Genomic DNA, 22810 nt, shown 5'->3' with positions numbered 1-22810 from the left:
CTCCTAATCTTTTGACGTTCAAGTAGGTAACGTTTTCGTCCTCGTCCTCCTGGATCTACTTTCCACGTTTTCCAGCGGCAGTTTGATTGCTGTGCAGCGACGTTGCCAGGCAATGGCTACCCGATGGTAGCTCGTTACGTATCGAGTCAGGGTGATTTTCGTTGTCTGCGGTAACGTGTGCCGCACTACCCGCTGACGCCAGTCACGTTTCTCTGAACGGCTGTAGCTTCCGATGCCTATTACTAAAAATTAAAGTACGTATTAAAAATTCAATATTTGAATCGAATTGTATATAATGTAATAATTTTCATAAATTCAGATCATGTCTACAGAGACTAATGTCCCTTACGACTAATGAGCTAATGTCTATACGATTTATTACCCTAAATATTAACCTGGAAAATTTTGAGGTCCTGTGCTTAGGCAGGACTAAATGATTTAGAAATCGTTGGGTGGTATCTTGATGCAAATATTGCCTCGGTTTGGTGGGCAGAGGGGGATAGTCTTCAATGATCATACACGCTGCCTGTCCGTTGCTTGTGCCCCTAAGAAAGCCTGGGTACAAGGTTGGTGTGGTTAATTCACAAGTGGCTCGTAACGAACGATTAGACCGGTCGAAAGTGATGATGTTGCCTTTTAAAAATCGCTTGGACAATGTCCTACTACCGCCGCCTTTGCTGTACACCGATCCTTTCCCTCTGGATGATATCCTGAATGTTTCTGAAATTAAACAAAAACCAATTAATCATTTACTGTAGAGGAAAAGCAATCTCTAAGTTCTAAACTTATTTAATTTACATTTCATGCATTTAATACAATACAATATAAACATTAATATAATATATTTTATATTTTATAATTCCAATTTCATTACTCAATTGTACAGAATAATATCTTTTCTCGGAAGCTGGATAAAGTAACAAAACGTCAGCTACCGTCAAATATTAACATAACGGCTCGCTATATCCATTTATTAATATCAAAGGAAACCTAATAAAAATTGGCCATTTGAAATTGAAAATTAATATTTTAAGGATTACCTCAATTATTATCATCAAAAACATACTCTCCCCTCCCCCTCTCTCTTTTCACCATCGAAGACGACTAAAAACGAACCTACGTTCAATCAGCCAAATCATCTCAACCCGAAGAAGACGTGGGACGCCTCGCAGACATGGAAAGAGTCGGGCCTACTAAAACCGTTCGCAAAATAGGAACATCGGAGGATGATTTTCAACATATGGCTCGTGGATCATTTGTGCGTGGGATTTCTTTGTCGATCGTTCGTGAATTTTGCTTGGTGTTTTTTAATATCATTTAGTTCGCGGCGATTTAACGATCGTCCAGCCGATGTTCGGAGGTGATCGACCATGCGAAAATCATGATAGCGAAAATCACACGCGGACCTGGTCGAAAAAGAGGAACGTCTCGAGGTATGAGTACCGGAAACGACGCCACGAGGATCCTTCGATGAGCATCGTCGGTCAAAAATGAAACAACTGAACGACGAAGTATGACAAAAGACGATTGAGGATAACGGGATATGGATCCACTCGTTTTTGAAGTGTTTTCTGCATCAGCTCGGCGATAGTATATTTAATGGAAAAATTTATCATTCGAGTACAGAATTTTTTAATTATCCTTTTATCACGTTACGTGACTTGCAGAAAGCTACGCGACTGAACTAATGTTATTAGTAGATTGCGCATGTTGATGCATTTATGAGAAATTTGTAGCAATGTATAGGATACATATATTTTAGAAAAATATATAAAATATCCAAAATAAAATTACAATTTAATATATTTCCTTTTTGTAATAAATCGAAAAAGAATATTGTGCAAGTCACTGGAATATGTAGCCTAAAATGTATCACACGAGATATCGAAGAAATTGAAAAGTATTGAGTTAGAAAATTAAGTTTGGTGAATGCTTTGAGAGGAATAACGGGATATATCACTCAATTTTTATTCTTTATACATGTTAAATATTGCAAAACATCGGCTGGTTTTCTACTTTATCGATGAGTAAATGATTAAATAATTAAATATCTCGACTTGAATTTATAGATTTTACTCTCGATCCTAATTTTTACTTATTATTAAACAAAGTGTCTAAAACCGAATTTATCATCCTCGTTTCATCCGCCGAAAGCAGCGTTCTTCCGCTGTGTTTCTACAAACTGAACCAGCGTAAATTCGGCTTAACGAATCGTCAAATTTCTTGCGCCAAGATAATAAAATTCAACAGACATTTTTTCGCGTGCGGAGTAACGATAGTCCATCATTGTAATTCTACTCTGGTTGTTCTCTAATGAAACAAATGTTTATATCACGTGATTACTTGAATAACATCAAGATTTCCTCGAGATCTTACGTGCATTAATACGATTCTTCTATTGTATATAACGGGCATTAACGTAACTGCGATCGAATTACAGATACAATTACGATTTATACGATAAGCACAGGCGTGTTACGTAAACCTACACGGCAACCAATCTATACTTTAATTTCTCATACAGTCAAATTGGCCACACGGTTTGACCCGAAAATCAGGCCACGATATTTGACGTCGAGCTCGGATTTTTCCATCGTGATACGTATACTGAATTAAACTCTCCGCGAATGTTCTGCATAAATATTCTGCAATCTTCGTTCTTTCAACGTCGCGTTTCTTTTTTCTAATTTATGATCAATTTTCTTTGAAAAGTTTATGCTAAAAATAGCAAAGATTTATCGTGAAATTCTTTAAAATATTTTTCTTCCACGATTCTCCTTGTTTTCTTTTATAGATGTTTTTTCTTTACAAATATTACGCGTCTTATCGTAGCAATTTTTTCTTTTTTAAACACTAGCGATAAGTAGACCGTAATCTCAATTTACTTCGCCCATTAAATATCATAACGATCGCTGTACTTCGGATATTTTATACAGGGTGGTTCGTAACTGGTGATACAAGCGGAAAGGGGGTGATTCCACGCGAAAAAAGAAGTCGAAAATATAGAATAAAAATTTTTCCTTCGAGGCTTTGTTTCCGAGAAAATCGACTTTGAATTTTCGCTTGGTACGCGTGCACTTTATCACGTCTCGTTATAATGGATCTCACTGTAGATCGTTGTCTCGATTGACGTTACTTTTTTAATTTTTAAAATTTTTAAATTTTTAAATTTTTAAATTTTTAAATTTTCAAATTTTCAAATTTTCAAATTTCCAAATTTTCAAATTTTCAAATTTTCAAATTTTCAAATTTTCAAATTTTCAAATTTTCAAATTTTCAAATTTTCAAATTTTCAAATTTTCAAATTTTCAAATTTTCAAATTTTCAAATTTTCAAATTTTCAAATTTTCAAATTTTTAAATTTTTAAATTTTTAAATTTTTAAATTTTTAAATTTTTAAATTTTTAAATTTTTAAATTTTTAAATTTTTAAATTTTTAAATTTTTAAATTTTTAAATTTTTAAATTTTTAAATTTTTAAATTTTTAAATTTTTAAATTTTTAAATTTTTAAATTTTTAAATTTTTAAATTTTTAAATTTTTAAATTTTTAAATTTTTAAATTTTTAAATTTTTAAATTTTTAAATTTTTAAATTTTTAAATTTTTAAATTTTTAAATTTTTAAATTTTTAAATTTTTAAATTTTTAAATTTTTAAATTTTTAAATTTTTAAATTTTTAAATTTTTAAATTTTTAAATTTTTAAATTTTTAAATTTTTAAATTTTTAAATTTTTAAATTTTTAAATTTTTAAATTTTTAAATTTTTAAATTTTTAAATTTTTAAATTTTTAAATTTTTAAATTTTTAAATTTTTAAATTTTTAAATTTTTAAATTTTTAAATTTTTATTCTATATTTTCGACTTCTTTTTTCGCGTAGTATCACCCCCTTTCCGCTTGTACCACCAGTTACCAACCACCGTGTATATTTTTGCATATCATGTGCATTATATGCATCTTTGAATCTTCAATTTTGAACATTCGCAGCTTGATAATATAATATTGTATTTCTACCGAAATGATGAGTAATATTTCTACTTCGAAATGGGGATGACATTCTAACGTTCTCGCGAGATTTACGTTTGAGATTTCGAAAGCTCCACGGATAATCCTCCTGTCACGTAAAACAAGAAACCGATAGAAAACAATCGTGGTTGCGTATTAACCGTAATATCGACGCGATCATTGTCGACAAGAAGCCAGACATGGCTCGTAACTCCGTAACCACGCTTCCGGTTACGTATATATAGGGTGTACCACACGAAGTACTGCATTTGGAATTTCTATTTGTGAAATAGCGAATTTCTTTTCTGACAAGTGACGATTTCTTTCTCGTCAAATATATATTATTTCCACTCAAAAATAAATTTGTTTTCCCTTGTAATTGTTATGTAACTCGTAATGCGTTTCTGATAATAGGATATAGGAAGTGGGTTTAGGAAAATCGATTATTTGATTTAGAATGCAGGAAAAGAGGAAACAGAGAATGGAATATAGCAAACGATACACAGAACGTGGGATATGATCTGATCAATATTCTACAGAAGACTCGACCGAAAGTTAATAATTTAAACCTCGTAGAACGATAAACGATAACGCGAACGTTGCATGAAAGTCTTCCACGACGAGCAAAGTTATTTCGCCCGTGTACGCTCCAATTGCGAAGCAACGTAACGCGGAAATTTACAATGAAACCTTTTATTTCGTATTGCGATTACGGAGAATTAATCCTCGCGTTGATTATGCTTCTCCTTGCTTCGAAATCCTTACAGATTCGTAAAATGGCGAACGAAATGTCGTATTATTCTTGAATTTTCATTTACGATTTTCTTCTCTGATTTATATTTAACTTTGTATCCGCGCAGACCAATGGACCGTAGGAGATGCGTTCCAATGTAATGGTTTTATATTGTACGACAAATTTGTATTTTCCAAGAGAAGTTGTGAATTAAATGGCATGATAATGGCGAAGGAAAAGCCGCAGAATGGTGTACGTGAAAGTGCTTGTTATCGTTGTATTATGTCATCGAGCAAAAGTGTTGAAATGCGAAATTGAAATGCTAAGCTGAAATAGCAAGTTGCAACAATGGATTGGAGTGTAAAATTATGATAGAAAGTTACTATGATGGAACGGATATTGAAATTTATAACAGCGGATTGCAATATCCAGCTACGGTGATAAATTAAGTGGAAATGTAGAAAAATGGTACGACTGTAATATTTTTTCGAAAAATAAGGGAAATACAATAGGACGTTATAAAATACACAGGACGATAATACTAGTCTATATTATCTACAAAAATGGTACTGATCGTAGTATCTGAACATATAAGACACAAATTCGTCTATCAAAGTTTAGCTTTTCCACAGTATCCTCAAATTAAAAATTTCACCACTTGTGTTCTACATTTTTTAAGAGTTGCTTAATTCAAATATTTAGTTGTAATCATAGATTGAATTATAAAGTTGCGATAACATAAAAATGCGAAAGTTCTCTTGATTTTTATATAATTTTATATTGTGTTATGTTAGTATAATGTAACGTTATATTAAAATTTCAATAAAATGTAACCTTGTAGAAATGAAACGTTCGATATATAAAATATCATATGTAACTGATTACGAGATTTAATCTTTTCATTTCGATAATATAAAAACGCAGTATGACAAACTGGAGTTTCAAGTGCATCGATAATCTATCAGATAAATAATCGTTATCATAAAACAATTATTGCTTTAATATTCGATGTCCAGTAGCTACAGATATTCACAATGACATGTATTTATAGCGAGAGAATTAATCACACAAAGGAAGCATCGAGTTCGCAAATCGAATAAATTCGTACAAACTAAACGCGACATTCTGTACATTCCGATATTATTCACCTCATATCGATGATGATATTTATATAAATTCTGCAATCAATATAAAATACGATCAATAGAAACTAATAAAAATATGATAAAATGTAATGAATTTTGTTTTTTTATTTAATATGAAATACAGCAATAATGCAACACAACAAGATATAACAATTCTCCTCTTCTACTTTTATGTAGCAAAAAGATTAAACAAATATTTATTCCAGTTGTTCGATACATTTCATATTATCGATTCTGATTTTTCCCTATTCATTTTGTTTCCTTATTTAATAAAAAAACGTCATAAATAGTAACAAAGTGTAATAAAATTTCGTTCCTATATTTAGTAGAAGATAAAATAATAATAACGAGACGATAGAACATAAGCAATTTTCCTTCCGTATTTAATGATTTTATATGATGGTGGATTAAAAATGTAAAAAAAAAAGAAAAAAATATTTTTCAAGTAAAATCCCAAATGTCTCAGGATTGAATACCTTCTTGAACTTTATCAACGTTTCCTCTTAAAATATTCAGGCACTCGTGTGTATCGAGCGGTCCGATGTCCAGCACGCGGCGTAAAATAACGGCTTAGAATTCTAACCGCGATGCTTCGTATCAATAACCATTTATCAATATAATACTAGTCGAGCTGTCAAATGAGCTTCTCTCCCATCTCTGTAGAAAGAGAATTTCGTGCACGCGTATGGCGAATAGCAATTACATCAATTACCAAATTACATGGCCAGACAAATTATTACAGTGGTAAACATTACAGTGGTACAATGGCTAGACTAGGATTGTGAATTTATAGAAAATTCAAATATATGGAAATATTTAAAAATACGAAGAGCGTATGTAATATTGTCTAGAGGATAATAGCCAAACTACACGATGTATATTACTCTATGTAAAAACATAAAGAATGCAAAAATATATAAAACTTCCGAAGCAAAATTAAAGCGATAGAATCGCGTCTGAAGCGCAAGAGCTACGGCGATGTGGAAAAAATATCCAGCTGAATAGATTTTTCTCTATGTTCCAAACGCAATACTCTGAGAGAATTTTAATTAATATCAAGTACGAAAGTACTATGTCTATTATAAATATATAATATTAGTTAAAATTTTTTAAGATGCTGCCTTTGGAATATAAAATGAAAAAATTATGTGATTCTAGATTTTTGCACATCAATGTAGCTGTTAGGCTATAAAATTATAACACTGTAATTCATCTGATCTCAGATTTCCACCAATAATACCAACGAAGAGTTAATTATTGTATATATTAAATAGAATTTTATTCTGACGAATGGAATTCAACTGTAGTGTTCAATGTCTATAACAATCTTCGTACGGTTTACGCGTGTAATAAACGGGGCATACGGAGGAGCACAGCGGGTAGATAAAGAGGAGCCAGATATTTTAACATTTTTAACCCAGGAGGAACAGCTCAAAGGGACGTCACGTTCACCCACTTCCTTCGAACCCGCGCCTCTTGTGTCAATTGTTTATTCCCCAAGCTATCAGTCGGCGAACCAACAGACACCTGGTCGAAACAGATCGATAAAAACATCTCCTCGTGAACTGATTCTTAGACAGTTCGCATTCACCGATTCTTCGGCTTTCGTCAAGAGAATCTTTCGAATTCCAAACCATAGAAGGCAAGCATTGAGAAGATTGAAAAAATGATTGGATAGTTGTTCTCGAGCAGAGGTTGGATCAATCATGAATCTGTGGTCGATCAAAGAACAAGGGGAAATTTGGACGCATATTTAAGCGTTTCGTACCGATAAGGTTAACGGAGCAACAATTATGCGGAACATTAGCATTACGCATTGTAATGATAAAACTAGGGCAATATAGCAAAGTATCGTAGATAAATAGTAAAATATAGAAAATAGAAGACTATGTAGGTCACCGGCGTTAGATGTTCTAACGATCGAACTACGTTAATGTGGAAAATTATTCTAGATAAAATATTTCATAACAGAATAAATATAGAAAACAGGAGATACTACCAGGTCACTAGCATTACGCACTTTAACGATAAAACGACGACTAAAATCGTTATTAGTACCCACACACAATTTCCTAGATAATGAGTAAAACATAGGCTTAGAAACGAAAAAGATTAATCATCTCCCACACAAAATCATAGAATAGAAAATCACAAAAATTAACGCATTGTACTCGCCACACCAACAATAATTATAACATATATAATTATAAAATATGGAAAAAGGAAGATCACGGTATAAATAAATTGACAAATATGTATAATCTCTCCTTTTATCTCAAAAAGTTGTGCACCGTGAAAGTGTGCTGGTCGATAATATAAAAAAATCGTACGATATATAATCGTATAATATAAAAAAATGTTGGAGCTACAAGGGGAAAAAATTATCTAACACGCGGCAAGAGAATGAACGAAGAGAACACGGTATCACAGAAACTGATGCGATCGCCATCATTTATCGAGCAATTTCATCGACGCGAAAATGTGCGAAACCACTCCCATTGGTGGCGCGATAAGATGAAATTCACCCTGTTGGAGATATACGTTTGATAATATGATATTCAGATAGTAATCTGCGTATATCGCGTAGATGAACCTCGTGGTGGAATATGGCGATTGAAATAGCAGAGAGCCGGTGCGCACGGTCACGTTGCATCGTGTCACAGAATGCGCAAAGAGGCCACGTCAATGCACGTTACGCTGCTCGTAGGAGGTGGCACTGAAGAGGAGAAGAGACCCGGAACACCCGGATGAATGGAAACCACGATGGCGATTAGTAGGTAATCGTAGCTATGTCATTGTTTCAAGATTAAGCATTTGGCGATGATTTTTCTACCTGTCTAAAAGTTTAAGGATACGGCATAGCAGTTTGGAAAAATCGTCAGTGCCGAGACAGTGTTTCAAGACGTTTAGGTCGAATCGTTATTTGTAAAAAATTTCCAGATGGATTTGTTTAGGATTTAGAAGACCGCGAATGGTCGAAAATTTGTTAGTATAATAGTTAAGAGTCATTTGTGTTAATTAATTACAAATTAAAGCAACAAGATCAATATTGCTCCCAAAATAAAAATTTGCTATTGCAATAATTGAAAGTTACCAGATCTGAGCATTACATCTGTGTAAATTGGGAGTCTAATTAACACAGTCTTTTTAAAAGAATTTCAAGAAATATTCGATGTATGGAATTTTACGACTAGAACATTGAAAAGCAGTAATCATTGATGCAAACTTCCAACAAAATTAAAGAAATCACAGACTAAATTAAGATATTCGAGAAAGATGGTATAAAATCTATTCGTAATCACAGAATTACTAAATTCGATCCAATTTTCGATTACTCTCCGATATATACCAAGAATCGGAACGATACAATGCGAAAGAGGCCACGTCAACGCACGCTACGCAGTTCAAAAGATCTCGGATCAATGAACGAAAAGCTACCACACGACATCAATTATGACTTCACGTTCCAAAGTACCTACTGTAATGCCATGCATTTCAAACTGAGTCCAACCTCTTCATCAAAATTCATCAAATCCAACTTTCTCGCATTTTCACCAAATGCCACCTTTTCACATCTACCTTAAACACTGCCGATCGAATAGAATGCAATTTTGGTCCCTCGAAAGGTTTGAAAAGATCATCTTACACTTTGTAGATACCAAACCAAGTTCAACTCAACCTTCTCACATTTCAAATCACGAAACGCAAAATTGTCGCATCTACCTAAAACACCACTAGTTTAAAAGAATCCGATTCTGATTCTCCAAAAGTTTCGAAAAAGAGCATCTTTTGCTCCACGGATGTTAAACCAAGTCCAACCTTATCACCAAACCCAACCTTCTTACACACCTATAGATACTAAACACCACGTCTTAAAGGATCGAAATAAAAAGATCTCGAGCAACGATCCAGTGTCCGAAAGATGTCGAAAGAAGCATCGAGAGAAAAAAGATCCTCCTGTAGAGGCAACGAGCAGCCTGAGCCCCCAGGAACGAGTATCGAGCGGGTGCGGAGGCGTAGCAGGGCCTGGAGGATCTTTACCTGCTCGGTACAGACGCATAAGTCGTGATTTGCGACCGTGGCTGCAGCTGCTGGTGGTCGAGTCGTCCCTATATCCTCCTCGAGACTCTCGCCAGAGGTAGGGAGAGTTTGACAGAGGAAGAGTTTAACTGGCCGGTTTCCGTTTGGTAGCCCGAGAAAAAACGCTCGATCCTGCGTAGTCTCGCGTAAATTTGTCAATTATTATCGTTACGATCGAGGGATTATTATTATACGTGAATTTAGATACGCGTTACGACACGACGTATTGCGAACGACACGCGTGTTGGACGAGTGCTTTCTGCCGGCTGTCGTAACTCGAGTCATCCTCGTCGTGCGCGTTCGCTCGCTCGCGGCACCCGGATCGGCCTGACGAGGCGCGCACGCGTCCTCCGGCCGAGGATACGCCGTATATTGATCGAAACTTGCCCCGATCTGGACGTAACGAACCCCGACGAGGAATTTCTGCTACGATTACGCGCGTCAGGCAAGGTCAGACCTCGACGATCTTTCGCCACGAGGACCGCGCTGCTGAGTCCAAGCTTCCTGGAGTTCCCTCGCGTGTTTCGACTGGTTATGCGACGAGGGTAAGAGGATCAGTCGATCGACACGCGTGGAAGATGGAATATAATATTTTTGCATCACAGAATGATGGGAGATTGAGAATTTTTAGGTTAGGTTCAGATCCACATGTTGGCGAATCATGCTTCCTGGAGTTTTCTCACTTGCGTTTGACCGATTATGAGAGGAAAATAAGAAAATTGGGATACGAGGAATGGAACGAGATATTTTTCCATCATAGAATATTAAGAGATATAGGAATAGAAAGAAATTTTTAGGTTAGGCTTGACACGTAATGATCTGTAAGGATTGTTGTACTGGCCGATTTTATGGGATGCATTATGTGGAATTAGTTGGAATGTTGAGGGGGTTGAAACTCGAATCGATAATATCGATAATAGTTTTGGTTAAGCAAGAAAGAAGTTTGAGGTTAGGTTCGGTCTTAGATCTTATTAAGCGGATCAGAATAAATTAACCAGATTCTCGTTTGTGGCATATACAGAAAGTTTATTAGTGGGTTGAGATTTACTTGAATTAAAATCTAGTTACGTCATGTTCTTGGTTGGACAGAGAATAAATAGCTACTAACATTAGCGTACTTTGTATATTTTGAATGTACCTTAAGTGAATTTGTTAAAAAAACTATTGATCAAATTGCGATGATAATATCATACTCCTGATTTAATGTAGGATAGCTTCATGATTAAATTGGATAAGCACAGAATGGTTCCTCAACCATAATGTAGGTTTAATGGAAACAGTAATATCCGATTTTCATCACGTAACAGTAATATTACTCGGAATATGCTCTCCATCTGATTAAAATGTGAAATATAACCAAAATAATAAATACAAAAAAAAATGTGGAGAATCAGATTGAAGATGTAGCAAAAATTTGATCGAATACTACGTAGAATAGAAGCAGAATAAAATTATACAAGAACTTTCAATTTTTCTACACTGTGTTACATATTTTTACAGGTTAACATGATAAGGAACGAAATATTTCCTCTGTCCAAAACAATAGATTATATCCATCGGAAAAACAAAGTCAAGTAAGATATTTTTCTTTCGTAATTGTATAATAGTTAACATTTTTAGACTGTGTTTATAATTACGAGATACAGTGAACGACAGAATGATTAATGAAATACTTCGGTCAAACCAAATGGAATTTCTATAATAACCGAATAATCTTGGGCCAAATCTAATAACCGCGATCCTTGGTTACCAAGACCACTGTGCATTGTATTTCCTCTGCAGGATAGGAGGAAAACGTTAGCTGCTTCTATTGATCACAACTAACCGCTTGATTAGAGCTCGACAAACGATAACGAGAAATCTTGCACCAGTAAATTACGGATTTCAAAGGAATTTGGATTTCTGTTATAAGAAACATTGCGCAGCCTCCTTTTCATAACGTAGAATATATCGGTCGCTTTGCATATTCACGGGATAACCGACTAATAGAAATATATTACAGAGAAACGAGAAATCGTAAACCATACTGAATTCCTAGCAATCGTTCTGCAAATGTTCATAAAAATCAATAAAAAGTCATTGCGTATGGAAATTAAATTTCTATCGCGTCTAATTAAATACTTCGAATCTCACAAGTCTCTGGATCGTCCTACGATGAATTATCAAAGACTAGCACGAGACTAAATGGTAATAAACGCAATAAGATTGCTGAAAATGTCCATCAACGAGTCCGGTTCTCCATTTTTCACGCACGACGAAAAATTACCGCTTGTTCGTGCAACAGATCACGCGGTTATGCATTCTGCGGACCGTTTATTATCCAGCGAACTGACGGATATGCATTATGCATTTTCTGGTAACGATCGATTTCCACCGATATGTTTCAGGCAAGGCTAGATCGTACGCGACTCGTCGCGGGAAGACATATTGCGGCCGAGACAGATTCGCGGCGATAAAACACGGCATGCGGCTCTCCTTATGCAAATTTCGTTCCCTTCGACCTGCAATGCCGCTCGAACGTTTCATTACCGCCGATACAGTTTCGCCTGTTATCGTGGGCGCAGGCGCGCGGTTTTAGGCGTTTGATCGTGACTCACATCGAGCTCATGCAAATTCCGAATTAATAGAACTGATAAAGGGGAAAAATCGTTGAACGCGTTCGAGTTTAACGAAGTACAATATTCGATTGGAAAAATGGAAAAGTGGCGAGAGGAAGTAAAAGGGTTAATGATGCACAACATTACGGTGAAAGCGTATAATTTCTTCATTCCTTGTAAATATATCCGCTTACTTTTTAAACTATACTAGTATACTTCTACTAGTAAAAATATCACTGTCTATAATTACAGTTACTTATCAAATTAGCGTATACACTTGCTAAATTAATACGTTCACTGTAATGTACATACAGGACGATTCATATTCGTTGGATGAGTAGAGAATCCTGTATCCGCATAACAAGATTCAAGATTGAACTTGTTTTCCATTTGCGTCGTAAGAATCAATTTTAGATCCACGAAATAACAATTGCTATCACTGAATTCATTATTATCGAAAGAATAAATAAGAAAAGTATAATAAATAGGTGAAATAATATTTCAACAATGTAGATGATATGGTACTTCTATGTAACTTCTAAATTACGTGGTGCTAAACGATTATTGTAATTTATCCGTCTGGCAATCGTCTACTAATTGAAATCTGGAAAGATAGAATAGCCATTATGAGACGTAGAAGTAAATCTTGTCACTCGTGACCTCAACAGCTTGCAGTACAATCGCAGCACAGTTTGCATGTTATTCTATGCGTTTCTGTAGTGTTTTGAGATTGCATCGTGAATTGTATAACGTACTCCGTGTTTACAGAGTGATCCGCGTAAAACGTTCTACCGTATATGTCTAAGGACATTCGTGTAAAATGGATTACATCTAGTGTTTTATTTGTATAGAATAAACTACATAGACTGTATAGCACGATCTATATGGTAACACATAGAGGACAATCCACATAAGGTAGATTATATGTAGCGTCACATCGTATTCCTACGTTGCATTGTGTAACGTATTCTGTTTATACAGGATGTTTCACATACAGTGTTAGACTGTAATTAGTACATGATTCGCAGACAGGATATTTGCAAATTCCACTTTGGATCAACAAGAGGAATGATACGATATCTTTTGTATATACGTTTCGAATTACATGGTATCCCATCCTGTTTTTATATGGTGATTCATAAACGATATTATCTTCGGATCTGAGAGTGACTCATATGAAATGTCGTTTTAACAATCGATAGCTATACAAAATATTTTACGTTTAAACGTTTGCATGATGTAACGCGTATAAGACATTTGAAATAAAAAAATATTAATCGCGCAAGGGCAAAGCGAAGAAAATAATTTCCACGATACGTGAAATGTCACGTGGAACAAGTACAGAAGTCTTAGAAAGCATCTAGCCAAAGGAAATATATTTTAACGAACAAATGCTTTTTAGAATATTTTTATTCCACTTTCCCCCCTTTCCCCCAAAATGAAATATTATGCTTCTTCGCTCTGTGAAAAGACCGGTTATCCAATCGAAGCACTTCGTAATCAATTTCTCTTTTGCAAAAAATCTTCTTAAAAATCCTATCGCCATTTATCGCTTTCGCGCGTTTCTTACGACACTCTATCGTAATAATACTCTTCCTCCGTGGAAGATAAGATAATACGTACGCATTACGAAACCTCTAAAGGAAATGAACAATTTGTCAAAAATTTATAACCGAACCAACCACTCGTTCCTAGCGTTAGAATTAATTTAACCAAAAAACAAATATATCTATCAATTAGTTAATTAATAGCATGTTGTATAATATAATTAGTTCGTCCAAAACGTTTCTCTCGTTTCATAAGATAATAGATGATAGATCGTCGATAATAGATGAACAACAGTTTCTATTTTATATTATTTTATTGATCCATTTCGTTCTGTTTCTATTATCATGTTCGTGCATAATTCAATAAACTAATATAAAACAAGGAACATCGTGCGTCTATTATTTCCTTATAAAACGAAAGAAACTTTTTCTGACAACCTAATACATCGGATACGATTTTTTTATTTTTTATTTAATTTTTTAAACGATCGATTTGAAGAAGAATACTTGGACGTGGACGTGCGTAAAATTTTTGGAGGAATATTCGATCGTTGGGAGTGAGGCTGAGATGACAGGAAGTAGGCGGAACGTGAAAAACGGCGTTGATCGAGCAACTGCGATTTCGGGCATCCCCGAAAATGACGCAACGAAACATAGTTCTATGCTAATTCATACAAGCACACGGAACTTCCGGTGCGCCATATCCAGCGTGTCGACTATTTTTCCACGAACTGCATCTTACGACAAGGTCAGACTTTCCGTTTCTTTCTCGTGATCCTAACATTAGAAACTAGCGTTGACCGCCTTCGCGTGTATCGAGCTCCATGATCTTTCTCAACGTATATAATGTCTTTTTTTGGTGATTTAAAATTTAACCTTGTTTATCAGAAGTGAAAGGTTGGCGAGAGAACACATAAGGGATATATATGGAAGATATATTTGGGAACTTGCGCTTACGACCGTCTGTTCGATACCTGTGCCTGAAATATCGTTGCAATCGGCATAATTTATGCGAATCTTTTTCTCAAACAACTCTTGCATCAGAAATTTAATTTACAAGGTTTTCTGCACTCGATCGAATGCCACGTGGAACTTTCTAAACGCGAATAAGAATATTTTATGGCTAAATAATACGAATTCTCCGGCAAACATATAAGTTTACTATAAATTCACTTATCCTTTTGTCTTTTACACGTTATAGAATTCTGTTAATTTGTTGCTGAATGTGTGACAAGTTTCTATATCTCGAACATAGAAAATGCACTGGCGCTGGAAAGTTTGCAAGACCGTCTGCTTTTTAAACGATACAACGATACTTCGTATTTATGGAAAATTGAAAAATACAGAAACGTTGGAAAAATACGCAAGATATCCAAAGTAAAATATTCGTTACGATATTTACAAGTCTTTTTATTTATTCTATCAATTTATGAACGCGTCGTCGACATAAATGCAAATTTCTCGGATGTTTCGTTCCCGGCTAGATTCACTGTTTTTCCACCGACATGATAGCCGTTTCTGCCCAATTAACTCGACGCGTTAAAACAGATGGAAATCCCTTCAACTTTGCATAAAATTTGCATCGTGGGACGAATCTCGTTCTTTTTTTGCACGTGTTTTTTTACCCTCTTGCGCCATATTAATTATAGCCTCGATTAAGCCTTAAGCCGAGCAAAGGAATCAACAACTTACAGCAAAAATAACGTTCTAAAAAGCAGAGAGAAAGAAATTGAATGAAATGGTTTGCGAAGATTTGATACGGTAAGGTTGAAGATAAACGACGCGTATTTCTTTCTAAACTGAGATGGTCAGACCAAGTCACGGTCAAGTACGTGGAAAAAAACAGACGAAAGGCAAGGACAAGTTTTACGATTTTACGCTAGCACGAGACGCAGCAATTTTATTTCCGTGGTTTGAGCGAGTTGCATGCCACGTCTCAACAACGAAACTCGTCAATGGTATTCAAATCGCGGGTTCCTCCCTTCTCAATTTTTTTTACGACGATTTAAAACAAAAATGTACGGTAGAAAATATGGGTCGCCGTAAAAATAATATCTGCAACGTGTTTTAACACTTTGCGGACGCGTGTCGGTATATAGCCGCCCGAATCTGTTCACAGTTCCGGACACTTATTTTCAAGTGGCTAGCGTGCGTCTATTTTTCCGAGCGATAATCTAAACTAAACAGTATTATGTTTTTGACGAAAGAAAATTATAGATCTTGCGAAATTTTATCTTCCGTTTAACGTAAACTCACGAGGTAGGACGATGGTCGAGTCAAAACGAATTTCAGTCTTTCATTTACATCGCGACCTTCAGATACCTACAGTTAAAGAAGAAATATCAAAATTCAGTAACGGATATAATATAAGAGTTAACAACCACCAAAATCCATTAGTTGCCCAATTACTTGACACGACGGATCAGATCCGCAGGCTAAAAAGACAATACCCTTTAGATTTGAACATTAGATTCAGCTAGAATCAAACATACTATAAACTCTTATAATCCAAGTTACAGTACCACGCAAGAATAATTTACTTATAATTCTCAACGAGAAATGATTGTAAAATTCTTCCAAATAAAAAAAAATATATATAAAACTATGTTACAACCAGCTACGCTCGTTAAGGCCCAGAACTGAAGACGACGCATCGCGAGTTCGAATCCTCGAATCCTCGAGATATATTTGCAAAAGATGAAAAAGCCAAAATCTCTCTTAAAAGTAATATACAACAGGCAAGCTCCCTTGCGCTGTTGTGGGTGTACTTTCTGGGAGTGCTTGGTAAAAGTGCTTTTGGTGTTTAAGCACCCAGGGGACCCGACGATCAACTCGCACTGGTCTCTACCGTCCCGCCCGTTGGAGGTTTTATTAGCCGGTAAGAATCCGGCTTCCGCCACCCCTAGTGCCGTCGCCTTCGCAGTTAGTGACAATGATGATGAACTAAATAATTGAACTAAATAATATAACTGAAAATAATACAAGCCTCGAAAATGAATAACGCAAACGTCCAACGTGTATATTTTCTCAACTGTACGCGCCAATACTTCTCTTCTAGAGCGTCTGCAAAGGGTTAAAACACCGTCGTTATCTAGGATATTCAATTCCACTACAAAAAGTACAAGATAATCGAAGAAAAGGAGTTATAAATTGAAGAAGAACGAGACGAAGAAAATGGAAAAGGGAGAGTTTGAAGATGGCGATAAAAGGCATAAAGGGGATAAAGGGAAATGGAGCGGCATGATAGTACGGAATACGACCGGATCGATTCCAATAAATAACGCAAGAAGCGAAGGATAATACACGAATACAAGGTGCAGGAAAATTCCTGCGACTAATTAATGGCTATCTTACGGGATCGTGTTATACCAATTTAATATACGAATTACGATTTACGTTCAGAGCCGGTTAATCGAGATCGATTCTAAATAGTCGTTCTTTTAACATTTTTCAGAAGTTTGTATTCTTAGTATATTGACATACGACATAAAAAGAAGGAAAGAAGTATTTATGTTTCAATGAATCTTATGATCTTTCCTCGATCGAGTTATATACGTAATAAAATCTGCTTTTCTTCCGATTTTTGTCTTTGGTCATTTTTGAGCATTTTTTTATCTTAAGTTTGTAAATATTGCTTCTGATATAATTACTGTAATTTCATTATAGCTTAGTGTTAATTTCGTACAGCTGTAAAACGATATCATAAAAATTCTGTTGAATTTTATTCGAAATAAATTCACTCAAACAATAAAGCGCGGGATTTCCAACCGAAGAGCAGACGATCAATCGTCTCGGTGGAATTAAGAAGAATACATAGATTCAACAACAAGCTGCACAATAAACGATCTAATTATCTACTCGTCGATCCTCGATGACCGCTTCCCTTCGAGAGCAAGTCATTCACACCGACCTTCCAGAGGCTCTCCAGCACGATTCGCGAGATTATTGAACCTGAATCGGCGAAGAAAACGAGATTACGGACATCGTAGCCTTGACCAAACGCGTAAATCTTCTATGTACGTACTTGTGAATGAACGAACGAACGAAACGTGTGATTCAATTCAAGATAAACTATAAGTCAAAATTGTAAAGATCAAAGATACAAAATAAGTTTGTATTTCGTGTTTTTAGTTGGATATTTTCATTCTTAATCTATCAGCCCATTAAGGATCAACGAACTGCTATCGTATTACGTACTATAAATACTTTAATTTGAAACTTTTACTCTTCTTGGAACATCGATGGAAAGAAATTCCTTTCCACACCCACAAGGTGGTATTATCATAAAGCTATCGTCAAATGGATCTATTTAACCAATTTAGAAGTTTCTCTAATAAAAGTGTTCTACTTTTGGAGTATCGTTTATTTTTCGAATGAATCGCAGAGAAAATAAACTACAAAGAAGAATGAATGAATTCTTCATGATGATGTAAACATTGAAAGCAACTTGTTTTTTGAGATTGGAAAATTCATAGCAAACTATAGCAAGATCTATGGTTCGTAATACTAGATTGCTGCATAGATTCTACTTCATATATGTAAACTATCGATGTTACGATAAATGCAATATTCCTGTGTATGTCGATTAATCTGCAAAATCCAAAGATTTAGAAATTAACATCTGATTCAACAGCTAGATATAGAGAGGCCAAGTATATCAATTCATTTCTCACGTCGTTATTTATCAAAGAAATATTGCAAATGATCTTTCTTCTTCTTTGTCCGAATCGTCTCGAGGAAAATATAAAATAATCGTCATTGATATACGTGATTAATCATTTTAGTCGCGAGTTAAACATAGTCTTAAAAGATCTTTTCGTTTATCGAGATAAGAGCTAGAACGAAACATAACAATTCGAGCATCTCAGCAGGATCAGATTACGATTAAAGGAAACTGGTTGGCAATCTCGAAACACCGTTTGAGAACCACGGGTCGCACTGAGAGGAACTGATTAAGAGGTATTATTTTGCATCGCTATCGAGCAACTATGCACGCTTAAGGGTCAGAGCAGGCCATCTTAAGCCGCAGATAAATGGAAAAAATAAGGCGAGCATACGCGAAGGGAGCGAAAGGTCGGATTACTCGAGTCCGTTCGAAGAATCCGTTTCGAAAGCAGACGTTTCGTGTTCTGATGATCGAACATCACGTAACGATGGAATAAAGTTGGACCGATACGTAGGTAGAAACACATTTTCAGATTAATTACCGGAAGAAAATATACAATTCAAAGCCAGTAAATCAACAATGTTGTAGAACTAATTTTTTCTCTTATCCATGAATTATTTCTTATTTTTTATTTTATCTACAATTTCTAAATATAAACTTTTATATAGATTTACAATAAATCTTGACAAAGATTCATTTTTCTATTTATATATGGTCTGTTCTTTCGTTTTCTTTTAATTTTTTTTTTTTTCGTTTTTGGAGGTTTTCTATAACAAAGAGCAAATCAGAACTAGCTTCAGTTACAGACAGATATATACCTTTCGTACTGTACTAATAATAATATTATAGTATAATATATAGTAATATCGAAGCCAAGGTCTTTTCGATATTCCTATGAATAAATCAATAGACGTTAAGAATAACATAAATGTTATACAACAGAGAATATAATATGAATAGGGGTTATTAATGTTATCTGTCTGCAACATGACATTTCAACGACACACTCATTTTAGATATTTTTTGAACCTTCTTTTACAGTAAAAAGCGATGACGACGTAAAAGCAATGGAAATGCGAATGAATTTTTCAAGAAGAAAAAGAAAGCGGATTATGTAATTGACTGTCCGTTGCGGTAATATATTTCATTATTGCAACATTTATCTATTTAATTTGATGGTTCATTCGATTCTACTTTCTTTGCTAATTAGAAAAGTTCGCTTTGATCTTCGTCAGTGAAATTACCTTTTCCAATAAATTGCCAATAGAGTATCTTGTTAAAATGATGATCAGCTCCTAACAAGAAATTTATAAATACTTCAAGCACAATATTCTACTACAATTTTATATGCATAATTTACCATCTTCTTATTAAAAATTTCACAATTTATACATATCTAGTGTACTTTGGGGAATATTACTCTCAGAAATACAATTTAGATACTATAAAATATTTACAGGAATGAAGAATCATTGAAATAATGTTTATTGAACGATTTAGACGCAAACAGGTCATGTATATCCAGAGGAAAGTGAAATCAAAATGTAAATATTGTAAGAAGCCAAACATCGAATTGAGAGTTAACCTTTCGCGATCTTGTTAATTAATCGCGTCCGATTAATTCCGATATCGTTCGTTTTTCCCCGAGAAAGCAAAATATCAATTACTTGCGATATTGTACATAAATACATACCATTTAAATTTGAAATAATGTGACACCATAAGTTTATTTAAGAATTACAAAATCACGTGTTATAAAATTTATCTTTTTTTTTTTTTTTTTAGTACAATACAAGTAAGAAATTGTAAAAGAAATCCTTCGCAGCTGTACTTCCTGTTCGGCTACAAGAAATAATAATAAAAAGCGTCATTGATCGTGAACCACAAGCATCGTTACAGATAAAGACCTCTTGTTAGATTATTTTCATCTGGATAACGCGTGGAACTTCAGAAAGAAATTATCAACGCTAACGCAAGAGTAGAAAGAGACAGGTATAAAATTTATTTTTTTTTTTTTTTTTTTTAGTACAATACAAGTAAGAAATTGTAAAAGAAATCCTTCGCAGCTGTACTTCCTGTTCGGCTACAAGAAATAATAATAAAAAGCGTCATTGATCGTGAACCACAAGCATCGTTACAGATAAAGACCTCTTGTTAGATTATTTTCATCTGGATAACGCGTGGAACTTCAGAAAGAAATTATCAACGCTAACGCAAGAGTAGAAAGAGACAGGAGTAATATCGCAATGGTAAATTTTAACACGTGTTTTTTATTTGCTTAATATGCGAGGAAAAAATTCCATCAATTACTATTACACGACGATATCTCTCAAACGAGAAAGAGAAGTTACGTAAATAGCAAAATATGGATGTATTTGAAACGACATAGTAGAAAAATATAAATATTTTATCAACTAATATTTTCAACAACAAAGGAAGCGTATGGTTTCAAATGTATTTACAAATAAAGAAAACAGAAATTTCTCCGATGATCTTTGTTTGCCGATAAAGAAGGAACGAGCGATGTAACTCTATAATTTATACAATTTTTCAATCTATTTTTGGAAATCACTCGGTACACACTTCCTCGAATCTCGATCGGTAAACATTGAAACATGCAAACGCACAAAAATAATGGCCTTATATCGAAGAAATATGGTCGATCGTGATAAACGTACAAAGTACGGATAGTCGATGATTCGATACAAACACCAACGGACAAATCGTTTAAGTCGATATTAACATGTATGTAATATTGTGATGGAAGAACAATCAAACTCGACAGTGATACACAACTATACGAACCTGTTCTTTTTATCGACAGTACCAAAGTTTGAATACATGGCTCGATGTATACCGGTTAATTTAAAAAATAATTTTTTCTCCGTGATACGATTTATTATAATTGCTAATTTAGTATAGATGATATAGCACTTTTTAAATCATGCGAAATAAATCAAACGTACAAAAAGATATAAGAAACGAATGAAGAAATTTTAAACACATAACCGCTTCTAACACCTCTTCCTAATATTACTTTTTAAGACATTACATCTCGTATTTTTTCTCGAACTTTGTTTCACTCGTTTCCCATAACCACCGAAATGTACATTGTATATATTAAACCATGATTCATCAAAATATTACGTTATACGCACGTTATCGCAATCTCGTGGTTCACTCAAGCGACGAAACTATCCGTTTCGGTGCGTTCAATAATCCGGTAAGCAATATCGATCCAACGTTACGTCGTTGTGATATGAAAGGCAACAAACGGATACGACGAGTAAAAGACGAAGATGAAACGTGGTATGCATGTATGTACGTTTGCTTATGGAACAAGCCGAAGAAAAGATTAGAATACGGTAGAAATGTTCAATTCCCGTGTAAAATAAACTGGTCGCGAATCTCGTGCACGTTCTCGTGTCCAAAATGGCTGGTCGCTAAAATTAGCGTCGGAAGTATACGAAACGATACCAGATAGAACATCGGCGATCGCTACTATACCATGTTTCCACTCACCTTGACGTCGCAGAAAAGTCATATAAAATGGTATCGCCCTGCTGGACGGCCGCCTTCTAGCGTGAAAATTGAACGGGTGTTCGTAGGTGTATCGACACAGATGGATCGCCCTGTCGGGTGTACCCCAGTGTCTCGTTTTACGTCTTTCAACGATGTCGCCTACGAAAGTCGGTCGTTGAAACGGTCAGTCGCGTAGACGTGACACCGTGATAATACTTCTGCGTACTCTCTATCCCTTTTCCTGTTCGATGACAAGTATCCCTGTTGTCAAATGGCTATTTGCTTGACGATTCTTTGTAAAGAATTGCGTGCTGTGAGTAACTTTATCGCTTGAGACGTGCACACGAAACGTTCCGGCTTCTGAGACGGCTACTATCTGAATACAACTGCAAACGAAACGATCCTCGAAACCAGGGCCGTAAACGTCAGTCGTGAATCCCCGCGACTGATATTTGTGCCACTACCTAATCTTTTTCACCAACGAGTCCAGTCAGGAGAGGTAAATAAAACCATATGA

At 35.0% G+C, this 22810-nt stretch overlaps 1 protein-coding gene across 3 annotated transcripts; it reads right to left on the bottom strand.

The window, feature by feature from the left end:
• Positions 1 to 44: 44 nt before the first annotated feature.
• Positions 45 to 22810, bottom strand: LOC100746120. 3 transcript variants are annotated; one of them, XM_033322864.1, is made up of 4 exons: positions 22520 to 22810; positions 22294 to 22452; positions 396 to 720; positions 45 to 242 (listed from the first exon to the last, which is right to left on the bottom strand). In XM_033322864.1, exons 2-4 carry the CDS (start codon positions 22313 to 22315, stop codon positions 203 to 205), a joined length of 387 nt encoding a protein of 128 aa, XP_033178755.1. In that variant the 5' UTR covers positions 22316 to 22452; positions 22520 to 22810; the 3' UTR covers positions 45 to 202. The 3 variants fall into 3 exon arrangements, with proteins under 3 accessions (XP_033178755.1, XP_033178735.1, XP_033178779.1); XM_033322844.1 differs by having other exon boundaries at positions 22294 to 22810; XM_033322888.1 differs by lacking the exons at positions 22294 to 22452; positions 22520 to 22810 and adding an exon at positions 9923 to 10248.

The sequence above is a fragment of the Bombus impatiens genome, unplaced genomic scaffold, assembly GCF_000188095.3.
Source record: "Bombus impatiens unplaced genomic scaffold, BIMP_2.2 scf_0010, whole genome shotgun sequence".
Lineage (NCBI taxonomy): Eukaryota > Metazoa > Arthropoda > Insecta > Hymenoptera > Apidae > Bombus > Bombus impatiens.
This window is presented reverse-complemented; position numbering and strand designations above follow the sequence as displayed.